This window comes from Drosophila rhopaloa, unplaced genomic scaffold (assembly GCF_018152115.1).
Source record: "Drosophila rhopaloa isolate 14029-0021.01 unplaced genomic scaffold, ASM1815211v1 contig_3, whole genome shotgun sequence".
In the NCBI taxonomy this organism is placed as follows: Eukaryota; Metazoa; Arthropoda; class Insecta; order Diptera; family Drosophilidae; genus Drosophila; species Drosophila rhopaloa.
Window position 1 is genome coordinate 18,828,377 of NW_025335123.1, and position 15,439 is coordinate 18,843,815.

Genomic DNA, 15,439 nt, shown 5'->3' on the forward strand with positions numbered 1-15,439 from the left:
TTTAGCCACATCATGTTGTCCCCTTTGCACAAAACTGAGCAGAACAACAAGAGCAGAGGAAACCCCCATGTTACTTAATGCAAATGGAAATGGAAAACGGGAAAAACAGAAACAGACTTCATTTAAAACCGGTTTTTTAATAAATACTTAACACCTGTATAACAAAGTGATAGAACCGCATCAGCGCTTCTTGATGGCCTGCATCACTGGCTCAAAGGAGGGCAGTGGGGCGGAGAGCACACGTTGCTCGGCATCGGACAGCTTAGCCTGGCTGGAAGTTAGCTTGGATTCCAGGGCCTCCAGCTCCTTCTCCGCTTCGGCCAGCTTTTGCTCGCAGTCGTCGAGGGCTGCGTTGCGGACTTCGTGATCCTGCTCCTGATACTGCTCGGCGGCGGCGACTAGATTTTCGTTCTTCTGCTCGCTGATCTTAAGCTTCTCCAGCGCCTGGGCCTGCTGCTTCTCCAGCTCCTCCAGGCGGGCGATCTGATCGTACTGATTCTCCAGCAGCTGCTGCTGGTGCTGCATCTTCATCTCGCGCTTGGTGCGATAGCCCGTCTCCATTTTGTTCAATCGATGTGCCTGCGCCCTCAGGTGTGTACTCAGGGTTTCGATTTCCGTGTCCACATCCAGGGTATCGTTCTTCAACTTGGTTATCTGCTGCTCCAGCATCTGACACCGCTCGATGTTCTCTTGGCGCTGCTGATGAAGAAGATTGCCCAGTAACTCGAGGCACTGGGTCCGCTCAGCGATGTCTTCCTGCTTGGGATTAAGCGGCAGCGTTAAGTCCAACGGCTGGCCACCGCCGCCCTTCACCAGGCCGCAAATCACCGGGTCCATGCCCAAGTGGCGGGCATGCGAGTTGAAAGCCTCGACGGAGTCCAGCTGCTTTTGCTTGGCCCGCGAAAGCATCACCTGCTGGTGAAGCTCCAGCTCAGAAACCTCCTTCACCTGGCGCTCGTAGGCCTTGGAGTAGTTCTCCATATCGTTGCACTTCATCTGAAGCGTTTTCAGCTGCTGGGCGGAGTACTTCTGTCTGTTTACAGCCTGCTCCAGGCGCTGCTCGTACTTCAATTGCTTCTTAATCTCCGCCTGTTTTTCCTCAACGTTGGCGGACAGCTGGCCGAAAGCGTTTATCTGCTCGTTGAGTTGCTCCTGGACGCCAGTCAGCTGTTGGCTGAGCTTATCCTGCTCCTTGTTGAGCCGCTCCAGTTTCTCTAGTTTCTTGTCGTCGCTGGGATTCTGCAGCTTATCTTCTAGATGCTGCAACTTCCCCCTTAGTTCGACGATCTTCTGGTCGAGGGCTTCGCGATCCGGCAAATCGCACTTCTTGCTAATCACCTGATCGCTGGTCTTCGCCTGCAACATGGCCTCCTCCTTGGAGAGTTCCTGATCCCACAGGACAATGCATTTGCTGGCCTCAGTGAAGAGCAGTGCGTTGACCTCCTCGTCCAGCTGCACGGCATGCACCTGGGTGGTGGACATGGTGGCCATCGTTTCGCAGTGCATGCTGTTCAGATACGAGCTGGGCTGCTCGGTGGTCTCCATGAAGGGAAACTCTTCGTCCAGCTCATCCGCGGAGGGCAGAGGTGGTGCAAAGTCCATGAGAAAGTCCAGCAGGACGATCACGTGGCCGAAGGAATGCTGGGTTGTAGGCGACACTAGCCAGGATTTGTTTACCTGAAAGTAACAAATTGGTTGTAGATAAAAATATTTAATTAAAGGGAATATATTATTAAAGGAGTAACACTTTTTGAAGGTATTGAAAGAGGCATTCCCGCCACTATAAGCTTTGTTGTTGTTGATATATAATAATATACATTTAAGGATGATCTATTGAATTGTATTAAGTCCCAATATTTAATATAATAGCTTATGAAGTTGTTGATATGTGATATGATCTGCCCAAATCTGATTTCCTTTGCTGATTTAAATAAATCATGATCATTAATATTACCCTTTGAATTAAATCAAATTTAGAAGACTTTATCCTACATCTGTTCTCAACTGCAAGGGCATATGATCTATGGTTTCCCTCCTCACCTGATAGGGATATTGGAGTTTCTGCATGGCGCTGGTAATGTCCTCGACGTGGTTCTGGCCCACGGTCACCTTGTTGCGCCAAATGTGTTGGAACAAATAGTTGAGAATGGCCACGAACTGCTTGATGGTCATGTGCCGCAGTCCGCCGGCCCGGCTAAAAAGATCCGAGATGAGTCCGCTGATGGGTCCCTCGCTATGCTGGACGGCGTTGAGGTATTCCAGTATCTGCTGTGCCCGCTCCGCCACCCATTTCTTGTCGGAGTGCAGGGGAACAGCGCGCTCCGCGGTGGAGGGCACAAATCGGTGGACTCGCTTGGGCGTCACGCCCATTTGACTGGCCCGATCGCGCTCCAAGTTCAACGGCTGCGGCAGACGCGACGCCGAGGATCTGGAGGGGATTGGAATGCGGCATTATGTAGGATGTAAATTGGCGATTGTCTAATGAGAGTACCCACCTTTTGGGAATTGCCTGGCTGGATGACGGAGTGTGCGTGGCTGCGCTGCGCTTATTTGTCCTGGATAACGGATATGCGTGATCTTAACATCTTTTTGTCCAGAGATTTTGGGCAACTCACCTAGTCTGTCGTTTATCCACGGTGCCTCGCTCGTCCAGCATATCGCCACGGAACTCGCTGGTCCGGCGGGGCAACATATGCGACATTCTGGACAAATAAATAACAACCTTTTTGGAATTAAATTTGTATTTTGTTAATTGCCGCGTCGCGCTAATTTTAAATTCCGCATCAACGTGAAGTTGGTTGCCCTTGCAAACTGTTTAGTTTACTGTGAAACAAAACCACATCTCTAGAAACCAATCGATAGTTTCTAGAGATGTGCGTCTGTTTTACAGTTTGCCGCCAAACGTTCACACTGCGAACGCAGTAACAGAATATTAATTAGTATCTGTAATCTTTTTGTGGCATTATCTGATTATCGCTTTGATGAATACAAATAAATCTTTTAGGAAATATATGAATTTGAATTGTAATCTGTATTATTTGTAAGGATATTATTTGTATTCTTTCATTAATAGAAAACACCGCCAACCAGTGGATAATATTCACTGTTAATTACCATTTACTTAGTTAAAACTTTCTTATCAGGGTAAAGTCAGTGCTAAGAGTTTGATTACCAATGGACTTGTATATATGTATATATATAAAACCAAAACACCCTTATTATGAACGAGTTTGTTTGCTTTCGTTTATTCCAACATATTTATTTAATTGGTATTATTGTTTCAAGTATTACACAATATTGATGCCTTTTCTTTTACTTTGTTCATTAATTTATAATTATTAATATTGTTATAACTAAATATCGATCACATTTCCTTTCAGAACGTCTCTCATTCTCATCGTTTTAATCCCTGTTCACTTTTTGTTGCGGAACGTACAGACTCCTGCATACACTTCCCATCGTCCTAACTAATTTGCAATAATAAAGATCGTTTTCCGCGCGTTAATTATTGCTTTTCTTTTACACTCGCTCGTGGGCAACGGAGAAATGGAAAAGGGACAATGAGAAACGTAATATTAAAAAAAAAAGCACAAAATCGAAAGCGAGACTTGCAAAAATCAAATCTGCAATAATACTACCAATGGGTTGATAAGTGTAAATTAAGGAATTAAGTAGGTTCTATTTACGACTATATTTTGCAATTATTTTTTGGCTGCTTAAGGTAAACCAGAGCAAAAGAATCAAGAACCGAAGTGGGTGGAAACAATTTGCTTTGCGTAAATGTTCTTTTAGTTATTCTTCGTCTTCTTTTTCTCCCTATACAATGTATATATTTTTTTAAATGTGTATAATATTGTCCTAAAAGCCTTAAAAAATATGACGCAGCAGGCCTGCAAATCTACATATGCCTATATATAGCCTGTATATATACCATAATCGCACATAATTTCTTGGTAGAGCAAAAGGAACACAAGCAAAAGCCATGTGAAGAAGGACACAATGTAAAAGGATATCATCTCTCTCAATATCTCTCGCCTCGAACATTCGACATGCATCATTAAAAGTTAGTTCGTTTTGTATTGGTTTCCGTTTCCGTTTGGTGTTGGGAGTTTTTTTCGGGGACTGGATGCTATACGTACAATTTCTATGTTTTCTATATATTTTTTAGGTACATAACAGTTCTTTATATTGTGTGGTGTGTGTGGCTGCCTTGTTTATCGTTCTACAATTTTTCCGTATTCCCTATTTCGTTTGCTAATTTAGTTGGGTGCGTTGAGGGTCTGCATTCCGGATCCGTACTGCATGCCCACCGACATGGTGAAGAGCCACGCCACCGCCAGCAGACTGCTTCCCAGCAGATCGCCCAGGGCCGTCAGGTAGGGTATGGCCGAGTTATCCGGGTCGATCTTCCACTTCCACATCGCGTGCACAATAATGTGGGCAATATACAGCAGCAGCATCACCTGAAACGATGGCAATGCATTAGCAATTGTTTTTTGGTGTTTTAACTACATATATCATTAGTTTTATTGCAAGTTTAAAGAATAGTGTTTGCTTTTGGGGAAGGGATGACCTCATAGCTTTTTATACCCTTGCAGAGGGTATTATAATTTTGGTCAAAAGTGTGCAACGCAGTGAAGGAGGCATCTCCGACCCTATAAAGTATATATATTCTTGATCAGGATCACCTCCTGAGTTGATATAGCCATGTCCGTCTGTCCGTCTGTCCGTCTGTCTGTCCGTCTGTCCGTCTGTCTGTTTCTACGCAAACTAGTCTCTCAGTTTTAAAGCTATCGAATTGAAACTTTGCACACACCCTTCTTTCCTTTGCACGCAGTATATAAGTCGGAACGGCCGGGATCGGCCGACTATATCCTATAGCTGCCATATAACTGATTGATCGGAAATGCCATAACTTTCGTTTTTTTAAAGTTAGGAAGTTGGGATTTTCTATGGGTTTTATATTTGGCCAATCAATCCGACCTACCAAATTTCATAAGGATCGGCCGACTATATCCTATAGCTGCCATATAACTGATTGATCGGAAATGCCATAACTTTGGTGTTTGTAAAGTTAGAAAGTTGGGATTTTCTATATGTTTTATATTTGGCCAATCAATCCGACCTACCAAATTTCATAAGGATCGGCCGACTATATCCTATAGCTGCCATATAACTGATTGATCGGAAATGCCATAACTTTGGTGTTTGTAAAGTTAGGAAGTTTGGATTTTTTATGAGTATTAAGAATGCATCATAGGAATAATTTTGGAGAATATAATTATAGAGTATTCTGCAAGGGTATATCAACTTCGGCTCTGCCCGAAGTTAGCTTTCCTTTCTTGTTTTGTTTTAAATCATTTAATTTGAATTATTTACAGCTATTATTAAAAGTGACATGCAATATAGATATATACTAATAGATATAACATGTTATACATTCTCATTGAAATTCAATTTAAACACCCTAACATTTGGTATCAATTTATGAATATACAAAAAGATAAATAGGTATTTTATATTTTTGTTTAGCTTCCGAACTCACCTGCACTAAACTGGCGGTCAGATAGGAAAGCACAAACACCCAGGTGACCGTGGAGGTGCTGTAATTGATGTAATCAGCCGCAAAGATGAACAGAATATTGCCAGGGATGGACATGGCAATAAGTATCCTCGCCGTCTTCGCATAGGGAACTGTTTACCGAAGAAAGCAAAACATTAATATTGACCATTAAGCCAATCTGAATGTATATTACCTCCTTTGAAAAGCGCCCGCCAGGGCCACTCGAAGATCTGCGTGTGCGGTGGTATAATCCCGATAATTGAGCTCTGGTGCAGCATTGTGGATATCTTGCTGGCCTGCACCGACACCAGGTTGCCGCCGATTCCGTTGATGATCGGTTGGAACACCACGAATCCAGTAAACACCTCGACAGCGGCATCCAACACAAGGCCACCCAGACTGCAATAAGATGCCGACAAGATCAGTAATCAGTTGAGCAAACAAACCAGGCTTAGATCTATTTAAATTCCGTCACATAATGGTTACAGAAACATTAACATGAAGTACTTAGAACCATAAATTTGTTGGTCATTCTTGATTTACATTACATTTTCGCAAAAGTGCTGTGAAATTTAATCTTAAATGTTTATAAGGGAAAAATAAAAAAATAAAAAGTTGCTTTCCCATGCATTTGCATTTAAAAAGCTACAAATGCGTTATCTGTATGTTATTAAAGATTAAATACACCAAATCTAATGTTTTCCTAGCTTTGATTTGAGTAAACTAAAGTGTGTTTGTTTTACGAAGTTCTGTAGGCGCAAATCCCAAAGTCATGGCGAATAATTACGCCCGGGAATTTAAATCCTACTGCTGATTCTAATTATAAGTGCGCTTGACCTGCCGCCAAACACGAGTCAGGGACATCCATCCGTGCGAATGTTTCCCATGGTCTCTTGGGACTTAACTACTACTTGTTCCCCAGATTTATATAAATAGCGTTCGGATTCAGTTGCCTGGAGATGATTTGGCACTAAATTCTGGCTGATATATCTAAATATAGTGGGCAACTTGACGTTTTTTTTCTGCTTATCATGGCCCCAATTTCGCATGACTCGAGAGTCCATCATACGATCCGATCGAATAGATTGCGGAGTGCGCAGTACTACGTACCCACTTATGCAGAGGGCCGAGAGGACGGGCACCCATCCGCTCTTTAGCACCGGTCGCGTGTACTCGTTCCGCAGCACGATCATTACCCACATGGGCAGCAGCACCAGGTAGCAGGTGACCACGATGAACGTGATCCACAGGTGCGTTTCTGTGCGGAGGAAACAATAATAATTTATATGGAATACACAGGGATGAGGTTCAACTTACTGATATGATCGTACAGCAGCGAGGCGATAAAGGAGAGTAAACTGATGGACACCACATCGCCAATAGAGGCGGCTAACGGTGTGGCTAGATTATCCGGATTGAGGCGGTACTTCTGCGAGAACAGGATTACAGCCACCAAAACAAAGTCTGAAAAAAACGACGCTGTTAATTGGCATGTCAAATGAAAATAGCATGTGAAATCCTACCCAGCACAAAGCACGACGAGGTGGCCGTGAACATCGCCGAGGCAGTCAGCAGCATCATGTTCTCGAAATAGAAATCGCCGGTCATCGCCGCACCAACGCTCACCGCAAACATGGCCACCAGGAAGGAGGCCACCGTCGCCTGGACCTGCACCAGCGCTATGTTCCCCACTATCATCCGTATCACGCTCTGCCGACTGGTCATGTTGCCCAGGTTCACTTGCGTGGAGAGTCGCGATGCCAGGCACATGTCCAGGTTTCCCTTCAGACCCAATAGCGCCGGCACCAGGATGAACAGCTCGCTTACATTCTTGAAGACATACCATTTCTGGAGGGAAGAGGTTTCTTTATTAGTTTAATTGGAATTTGTAATGTTTTACATTTGATTAAGTTGTTATTTTATAAAAACCCATGTACTTTTATTACCTCAATTTATTGAAATCAATACGAAAGCAATTACACTCTAATAAATTAATTTCGTGCTAATGGCTTTATAAATTTCTGATGTGAATACACCCTGTGCAGAGTGCATCGACTATATTATTTACAACCCATCACAAATCCCCTTTATCCGGACCCTCCTTTATTGATCCAAAGTTTTCAGTTCAATTCGAGCATTGGCCGCCTGTAACTGGCTGCGGCTCCAGTTTGGCCCAGAACTTTTACCATCAATTAGCAGGCAAATTAAACATTTACTATCTAGCACATATGTACTATATTATATATATGTTTCGCAGCCATAAATAACATTTTAAAAGGAATTGTGCGAATTCACCAGGTACACAAAGGAGGGAAAGGTATAAAAATAGCATGAGCTCTGTCTGGTTCTTTGTTTGATTGAGTGGCTCTCTAAATCTTGAATCTCAAACAGATCGATAATTGAAAGCGTAGTTATAGCACTCATCATAATACCGAACTCCTAAATTTATCATTATTTATTTATGGAGCTATAAAGATTCGTTATCTGCATAATTGCAATATTTTATTTAACCAAAGAACATATTGTTATCAAAATGTTTAACTAACATACTTGTATGTTTACAAAAAAGTTTAGCGCGTCATAGTATCTAATAAATTAGGCCTATTAAGGCATTCATTTGATAAAAGCTTTTCGATTAACCTCCGCTGGCAACTTTGGTTTTTTTCCCAAACAAAAAGATAAATTAAGTGAAAATGTGCAATTAACTATTTTGCAATTTTATTTGTGCTTGACTTAGGTGCAAATCTTTTTTTTAATGGGCCATCCCACTGAGCTCTGCCAATTACAAAATTTTACAATTTAATTTGATGTAATTTGCCCTGTCGTTTGTGCTTGACTTTCGTTAGGCATATTGCCCCTCAGACACCTACAAAGTCAATGAAAGCTAGATAAAACGCCCTAAACAATATCAATTTAATAAAACAAGTATCATCCTACTTAATTAAATTGTTTTGCTTTTAAATTGATTTAGTATGTAACTAACAATGGCCCAATATTCCAATATTAAAGGGTTTATTTAAATGTATACCTTTGAAATAACATGTAGGTACATTTTATATGATAAAATATATAATATAATATATAAATAAATAAAATAATTGATAATTTGATTATATTATAATTAGGTCCTATTCACATCTATACAACATACTTCAATGATTTGGAAGTTCAGTTAATTTGTTTTATGTTTTTAATGTTAAAATCTAATTTAAGGGCTCCAGACGGTTTTAAGATTTTAATTTGTACCATATTTAGAACCAATTTGTTTTAGTATTAAAAAATGTGGTCATCTCCCTTTTGATCATCTTATAATAAAAAGAAATTGGGTTTTCCTCTGTATAATCACTCACCTCAACGCGTCCCAGCACAATGCCTGCTCCGATGGTGCCAATGCCGGCGAGGAAGAACGGAATGGAGACCTGCAGCAGGATCGTCGTCCACTTCTCCTGCTTGATGCCGGGTCTGTTGAGCGCCAACTTCTCCTCGGAACTGCCATTGATGCCGGCGATGCTGGAGGCATCCGCTGCCACCAGGGCGCCCGATCCGATGCCGCCATTGCCACTCCCTCCTCCGCCTCCACCTGCTCCTCCGCCTCCACCGCCGCCGCTCGCCGCTCCAGGATCCGGTTCGGAGGATGCTATGGACGTCGTGATGATTGAGCTTAGTGAACCGGTTGTCGAATGTGGTAGGCCCGACAATTTCTCATTGTCGGGATCTACGATTTCGATCGGAATTTGTTTTTTTTTTGGGGGAAGAAACGAAAGAAAAAGGGGTTGCAAGATGCGGGTTAGTTCGGGATCAGGCACAGATCAAGTGTTCCAAGTGGGTCGCCGGATTAGGTGCTCGGGTCTCTCTCTCATACATGGGGTACGTGCTACGTCTATCTACATATTTGTGGTGCATGCATTAGCCTAAGTGCTGGAGTGTGCGTGTGTGGCATGCATCTAAATTTAGCAGCATTATGCAATTAGCAAGGCAATTAATTAACATCGCCATAAATTAAACATATACATATATACATGTGTCTCTGATTTTCTGTATTTCAGTTTTTTTTTTCGGCAGTCTCCAGGTGGAGTCTTCTTCAAGCAAAAACAAATGTAAAAAAAAAAACTCGTTTGAATAGAATTCTCGTATATTTATTTGCGTTTTCGGTTTCTGTGTCGACTCGTAGCCAAGTTCATAAACCACGAATCGTTCGTCCATAAACAAATTCGCGAGCCGCCGAGACAGCGACAATTAAACATCACAAAAATAACAATTAAGAACGGCATAATACAAGTCGAGTGAGTAGAGACAATTGGCTACCCTCTCATTCTTTTTTCAGTATTTGAATAAGTAATAGTTTTAGTTTAATGCAAGCTATATATATTAAAGGAAGTCCAAACTATCTACCTACCAAATTTTTAAAGTATATTTGTTTTACGTCTCTGAGATCCCAATATGTTTTCAAACTTCAAGAAATTTTATATAATTATAATATTTACTAATAGTTTTTACTCATTCATTTTAATATATATTACATTTTGTGATTTCTAAGATCTATATTTTATATAAGCAGTTACAAGGTATCAATACTTCAAATCTAAGCTTAAGACATACTATTTATAGTTCTACACCATCTACCATCTTTTATTTACAGTTTTCAAGTTACAGTCAAGTTGGTACATTAAATCATGTTTTTTGTTCTAATGAGTACCATTGGAACATTATGGTATCATTAGAACAATCATGTTGGGATCAAGTTTATAAGGCAATAGCCCCTTCCCTTTCCAAGAACCCCATATACCCCATTTAGTCGGGTATAAAGATCTGTTCTCAGACGAGACGAAAACGAGGAAACTTTGCATCGAGATGAACCTTTGGTGAGGAGGAGCATGCTTGATAATAAGTAAACATTCTGTGTGTTTAAGCGCAAATAGTCGAGACATGCACAAGCCAGAGCGATTATTGCACGGGATTAATGTAATATAAACGGAATATAAAGAAGGTAAATATGTTGTAAAATAAAAAGTCCCAGACTCGTTGGGCGCTTAAATATAAATATTTACATATCAAGAGTAAATACAAGAGATAGTAAGAATAAAGTCAGCGACAGAGCGGGACAGAGAGAGAGAGCGAGAGCGCAAATAAATCAAGAAAAGGATCAACGATATATGGTGTTTCTTTAGTGTTCAGTGTGACCAAAAACCCCAAAAGTCCTCGAAAAGTCCTATCTACACGAGAGTCGAGAGTTGTGGCCTCTGCTTGATGTTGTTGTGGAACTTTTTTTTTTTTATCGCATCGGTAAGGTTTTTTTAATTTTTTTTGTTTTACTTGCACTCACCGTTTCCATTGAAAATGGTAAACAATCTGTATTTATCATCCGGTGCCACATCTAGCGGTGTTGTTGCTGTCAGTGTGGACAACTGTTGTTGGTATATTGGTGGTGTGGCATATGCAGATGGTGGCGTTGTTGATGCTGTGTTGTTGTTGTTGTTGTTGTTATTATTTGTATTATTGTTGTTATTGTTGTTGAAGAGGCCAATGTTAATGGTGGTGGGCGGGGGATCATCGCCAGCATTATCGCTGATCACTTGCGGATTAACATAGCCCGATAAACGACGCACATTCAATGGCGTCAGGCGGTGTTTCAGCTCATTCGGTGTGGCTTTTGTGGAAGGTGTTGGTGTGGAAGGTGTTGTTCCTGTTGTGGATGGTGTGTCTGTGGATGCTGGCTGGCTGGGATTGTGCGGCAAGTTTGTCTGTTCGTTGGGCAGCGACATTTTAGCATTGGTTTGGCGTGTCTGTGGTCGTCGTGTCGTGTGTGGTGGTCTTTAAGTGTCGAGCAGCCCCAAACAATTGGCGTGCATGCGTGTGTCTGTTCGTGTGCGGGGGCCTTTTCTCAAGCGAGTTTTCGCAACTGAAACTCATCGACTAAACTATATTTGAACTAAATCCTGAGTGTCTAAGCTTTGAAACTATATTTAATTTAAAACAACGCAAAATAAACACTCAACACAAATCATAAACTGTGCTCTAATAAATATTGTTTTTTTTTATGGTTTACTTGTCTATGGGCTTTGCATACTTTTTGTTTTGGTTTTTCTGTTTTTTTGTTGACCTATGACTAACACAAAAAAGATATCACACAATGGTTTTATTTTTAGATAAATAATTAAATAAGTTAAAAATTATGGAAAGTGCATTGATTGCTTTTCAGTATTACGTAAGTATACGTTTTTTTTTGTTTTGTTTAAGGAATGTATGAAGAATATAAATCGGAATAAGAATTGAAAGAATCCGGAGAATCGTTTGGTTTACATTGTATTGGAAATGTGGCGAATGTTGGGGCGCCGTGTGTTTGTCGCAGGATGTGTGCGTCGTAATGTCCGTAGTTTATGGGGGCCAGGATGTACTGGGGAAAGTGAGAGGTAGTAGGTAGTAGGGTAGTAGGTAGAAGGACTGAGGCTGAGGTTGAGAGGTTGAGCTTAGTCACCGGACCGTTGATATGGCTGCAAGGCAACAACAACGCAATTGGTTTATTTCTTGTTTAACGCATTCATTAAAAATCGGTTGGATTAAATACTATAGATTGGCTAGAACGTGGAATCAATGGAAATCAAGAAAAGCAACAAAAGATCGGGTCACAAATCTACAAAAGCGGCCAAAGTTGGTTTTATTTTTTACTAGTTTAAACTGGAACCCTATTGAGAGCTCAGTAACTTCTGATGTGCGTTTGGTTGAAAAGTACACCTTTTCTAAAATTCACAAAGGGATCGAGATTTAGTTTCCTTAATTTTTCTTTCAGTTTATATAACTCCGCATAGCTATTTTGCGGCATATTTTGGAATAAAAATCGACGAACGACAGTGTATAAATTTCTATGGTATATGATAAAAATAGGTGTTTTCGTTTAAAGTTTAGTTCTGTGTCTAGTTACATTTTATTTACTTAGATAACAACTTTTTTATTGAAATTTTAATGGATATAATAAATTAATAATTCATTTTTTGACATAATTTTCAAGATGATTAGTTTCCTGAACCTATCAGCTATTTATTTGTATCAAAAAAGAGCATGACCTACGCCCCAAACAATTTATTTGGAACTTCCGCATGGCCGAGGAACTAAAAGGCCCTGACCAAGATAAATCAAATTTTTCGGTTTAGGTTTTCGGACCTGTTTGTTAAGATCGTCGGTATTTATATGTCTATGATTCACTGAATGAAATGGTGTGGAGAAAATAATGCCCCAAAGTAAACCAGTTTGTTTGGACCCCAATCTAAGTCAAAGAAATTACCAGTTTGAAAGCTTTCATTGATTTATCGGTATAATACAATCTGCAAATACTAGGTTCGCCATTCATATGACATTATGTCTATAAAATTTGACATTAATTTATGAATATACTATTTTAATATCACATATGTAGGTGCAGTGATTTTACTCTTTGGTTTTTATTTTACATTAACTTTATAGACTCTATAGATTTTTCACAACATCCCCATCGCCACTCGCACACCTGTGGGTGATAAGATTTTAATTCTGCCTATTTGTCAACGCGTTGACAACAGTAGGACTCAATAAATTGCAGCCACTTGGTTTTGACAACTGGGAACAATAATATATAAAATCAATGACAGGGATGATTGAGAGGCGATTCTATATTAAACGATCCACTTGAGACTTTTAAAGGGTTTTTCAGAGATTTTTTTCGGTTTTCTTATCGCTGTGGAGTGAAAGCCTTGTTCTCACAATTCAATGTCACGTCACAAATCAGTACCACGCGTCGGCTACGTAACGCAAAAAATTAAGTATTTAACTACAGTTATATACAACATCATATTTATATTATCTTTATTTAGGTGCACTTTAAAGTGTCGCCATAAAACGTCAGGGAAAGAACGACAATTGAAACATTACGAAATTATTTACTGTTTTAATAATTGAGTTAAGTATATTTTTAAAACAGACTATTGAGACAATTTAAATTTATTATCAACAAATAAAATAAAAAAGACTTAAAAAATCACAAAAAACAGTTTGAAGCAGGATGTTAAAATAAATTAGTAATGAAACTTGAATATTACCAAACAATCTTTTAGAAATTCAACTACACTACAGTTTAAATGGAAAACCACAAATTTAAACCACACGACCATTGATAAACCCCTAGGTTTTTCCCTTACTCCGATTGCCATAAATTCTTAATACATCGCTGACTAAGCCATTTCCAATTGCAAAAAGTCGCTATTCTCGTTTTTAAAAATAGTTTTCCAATCCAATCTTATCGGCTATTGTACGATTTCGATTGCCGCTGATTAGTGAGAAATTAGTGAGAAAGCCCGTAGAGTAAAGACTACTTCTATATTAACCAGTAAACAATGCAACCATCGACGAGGATTTTCCAGGCAACGTGGAAACACTTGTCAACAACAGCAACAGATAATGGAAATGCATATAACGTCAGCGAAAACATTCCATATCAATGGTAGATTCAATATTTGAACTGTCAATTTATTTGCCACCTTCTTCTCAGGCGTTAAGCTTCCCTTCCCTGTGCTAAACATTTGTTAACACCCTCTGATTCACGTTGGTTTATTCTAGGCTACGGAAAATTTATGGTTATCGTCATGAAGGAGAAATTATATATTCCTTTTCAATGATATTTTTTTAATTAATAATTATAATTTTTGAATATAACTTAATAAAATAAAATGTATTGGATAAAACATCTCTTTTATGGCTCAATTTCTACAAAAATCATTTCCAAAATATGTTTTGTCCACAAACAGCAGCCAATTGGTTATAAAACAGCAAACTTCTTAAAGTCAGCCATGGGTTATATATTACAAGTCCGATAAGCTTATCAAAGCAAAACCAATCATCCATCCCAACTTATAACGTTACAAAAACAAAAAACAAAAGCCCCAAGAGAAATGAGAATTATGTTCGCGTTACGTATACGCGGCGTGTCCAGAAATAGCTGGTACTCTTAATTACCTCTACTAAGCGTGTTATTTTCGGTTTTATATATTTTATGGAAACTAGTTAATAATACGAAAATAAGTATTTCACAAAAAAACGCAACAAAGGGGTAAGAAGAGCATCATGGCCTGTTTATGCTAAGCCAGTATTTTTTTTACATTTTTCTTTCTAATGGTTTTTGTAAGAAATTATCTATATTAAGCCATGTTATATTTAAACACTAAATAAGTATGAGAAACAAAAACAAAACCCAAAAAGACTGTAAAGGGAAAGAGCACACATTACGTATACGCAGCGTTTGTCGACTCATTCGTTGATTTGCGAATTTCAAGTTCAAAGTCAAACAAAACACGTGGGCGAGTGGGCGCGTGTGGGGCGTGGCATTGCATTTGGGGACTAAATTGAATTTCGTTTCTTTTCCCTTTTGTTCGCATCCGGAACTGAAATCGCAATTACATATAGTCAGCGGATCGCCTGGGCATATAAATGCACCTTGATTAGTGGATCAGCCGCCGCCGTCGGCAACCAAATACAATCGATCCGATCGTCGATCGAAATTGCCGACTTTCGGTCTTTGTTTCTTGTCCAATTTCTTATCGATCCGAGGGAGAAGAAGTACCCAATTGATTTTCAATGGTTATTGTTTTACGATTCACTTGCTTAAATGCCAAAAGTTTAATTTCACTCTTGCTCGTTTTATTTTTCTTTTATTTTTTTCTTCGTTTTTAGTTGGCAGACGATTTGTCTGCGAAATTCCAGTTGGTTATGGAAATTTACAAAAGCCAAGATCAGGTTTTATTCGGGTTGCATTGCATATGTGCAATGACTAAACTGAACTAGTTCCATTTCTTGTATTTCAATAATAAATATATATACTCCAAACAGTAGGTAATTACAAATTTAATTGTT

The 15,439-nt window shown here is 39.6% G+C and overlaps 2 protein-coding genes across 7 annotated transcripts in view; both read right to left on the reverse strand.

Annotated features, from left to right (window-relative positions):
• Window positions 1-117: 117 nt before the first annotated feature.
• LOC108041631 (involucrin) lies at window positions 118-2,801 on the reverse strand. Its single transcript, XM_017119606.1, has 4 exons — window positions 2,616-2,801; window positions 2,496-2,555; window positions 2,041-2,428; window positions 118-1,677 (listed from the first exon to the last, which is right to left on the reverse strand). Exons 1-4 carry the CDS (start codon window positions 2,699-2,701, stop codon window positions 181-183), a joined length of 2,031 nt encoding a protein of 676 aa, XP_016975095.1. The 5' UTR covers window positions 2,702-2,801; the 3' UTR covers window positions 118-180.
• Window positions 2,802-3,226: 425 nt separating this feature from the next.
• The window catches only part of LOC123037954 (solute carrier family 41 member 1), a 35,225-nt gene continuing 23,012 nt past the window's right edge, over window positions 3,227-15,439 (reverse strand). For 3 of the 6 annotated variants that reach the window (XM_044460878.1, XM_044460879.1, XM_044460877.1), the window contains exons 2-9: window positions 10,887-12,054; window positions 8,914-9,278; window positions 7,087-7,411; window positions 6,881-7,027; window positions 6,674-6,821; window positions 5,757-5,962; window positions 5,546-5,694; window positions 3,227-4,463 (exon numbers count right to left, since the gene is read on the reverse strand). In XM_044460878.1, the coding sequence (XP_044316813.1) occupies window positions 4,260-4,463; window positions 5,546-5,694; window positions 5,757-5,962; window positions 6,674-6,821; window positions 6,881-7,027; window positions 7,087-7,411; window positions 8,914-9,278; window positions 10,887-11,325 (1,983 nt within the window). In that variant the 5' untranslated portion in view covers window positions 11,326-12,054 and the 3' untranslated portion in view covers window positions 3,227-4,259. The remainder of the gene's footprint in view (window positions 4,464-5,545; window positions 5,695-5,756; window positions 5,963-6,673; window positions 6,822-6,880; window positions 7,028-7,086; window positions 7,412-8,913; window positions 9,279-10,886; window positions 12,055-15,439) is intronic. The other 3 variants (XM_044460882.1, XM_044460881.1, XM_044460880.1) reach the window with 1 other exon arrangement.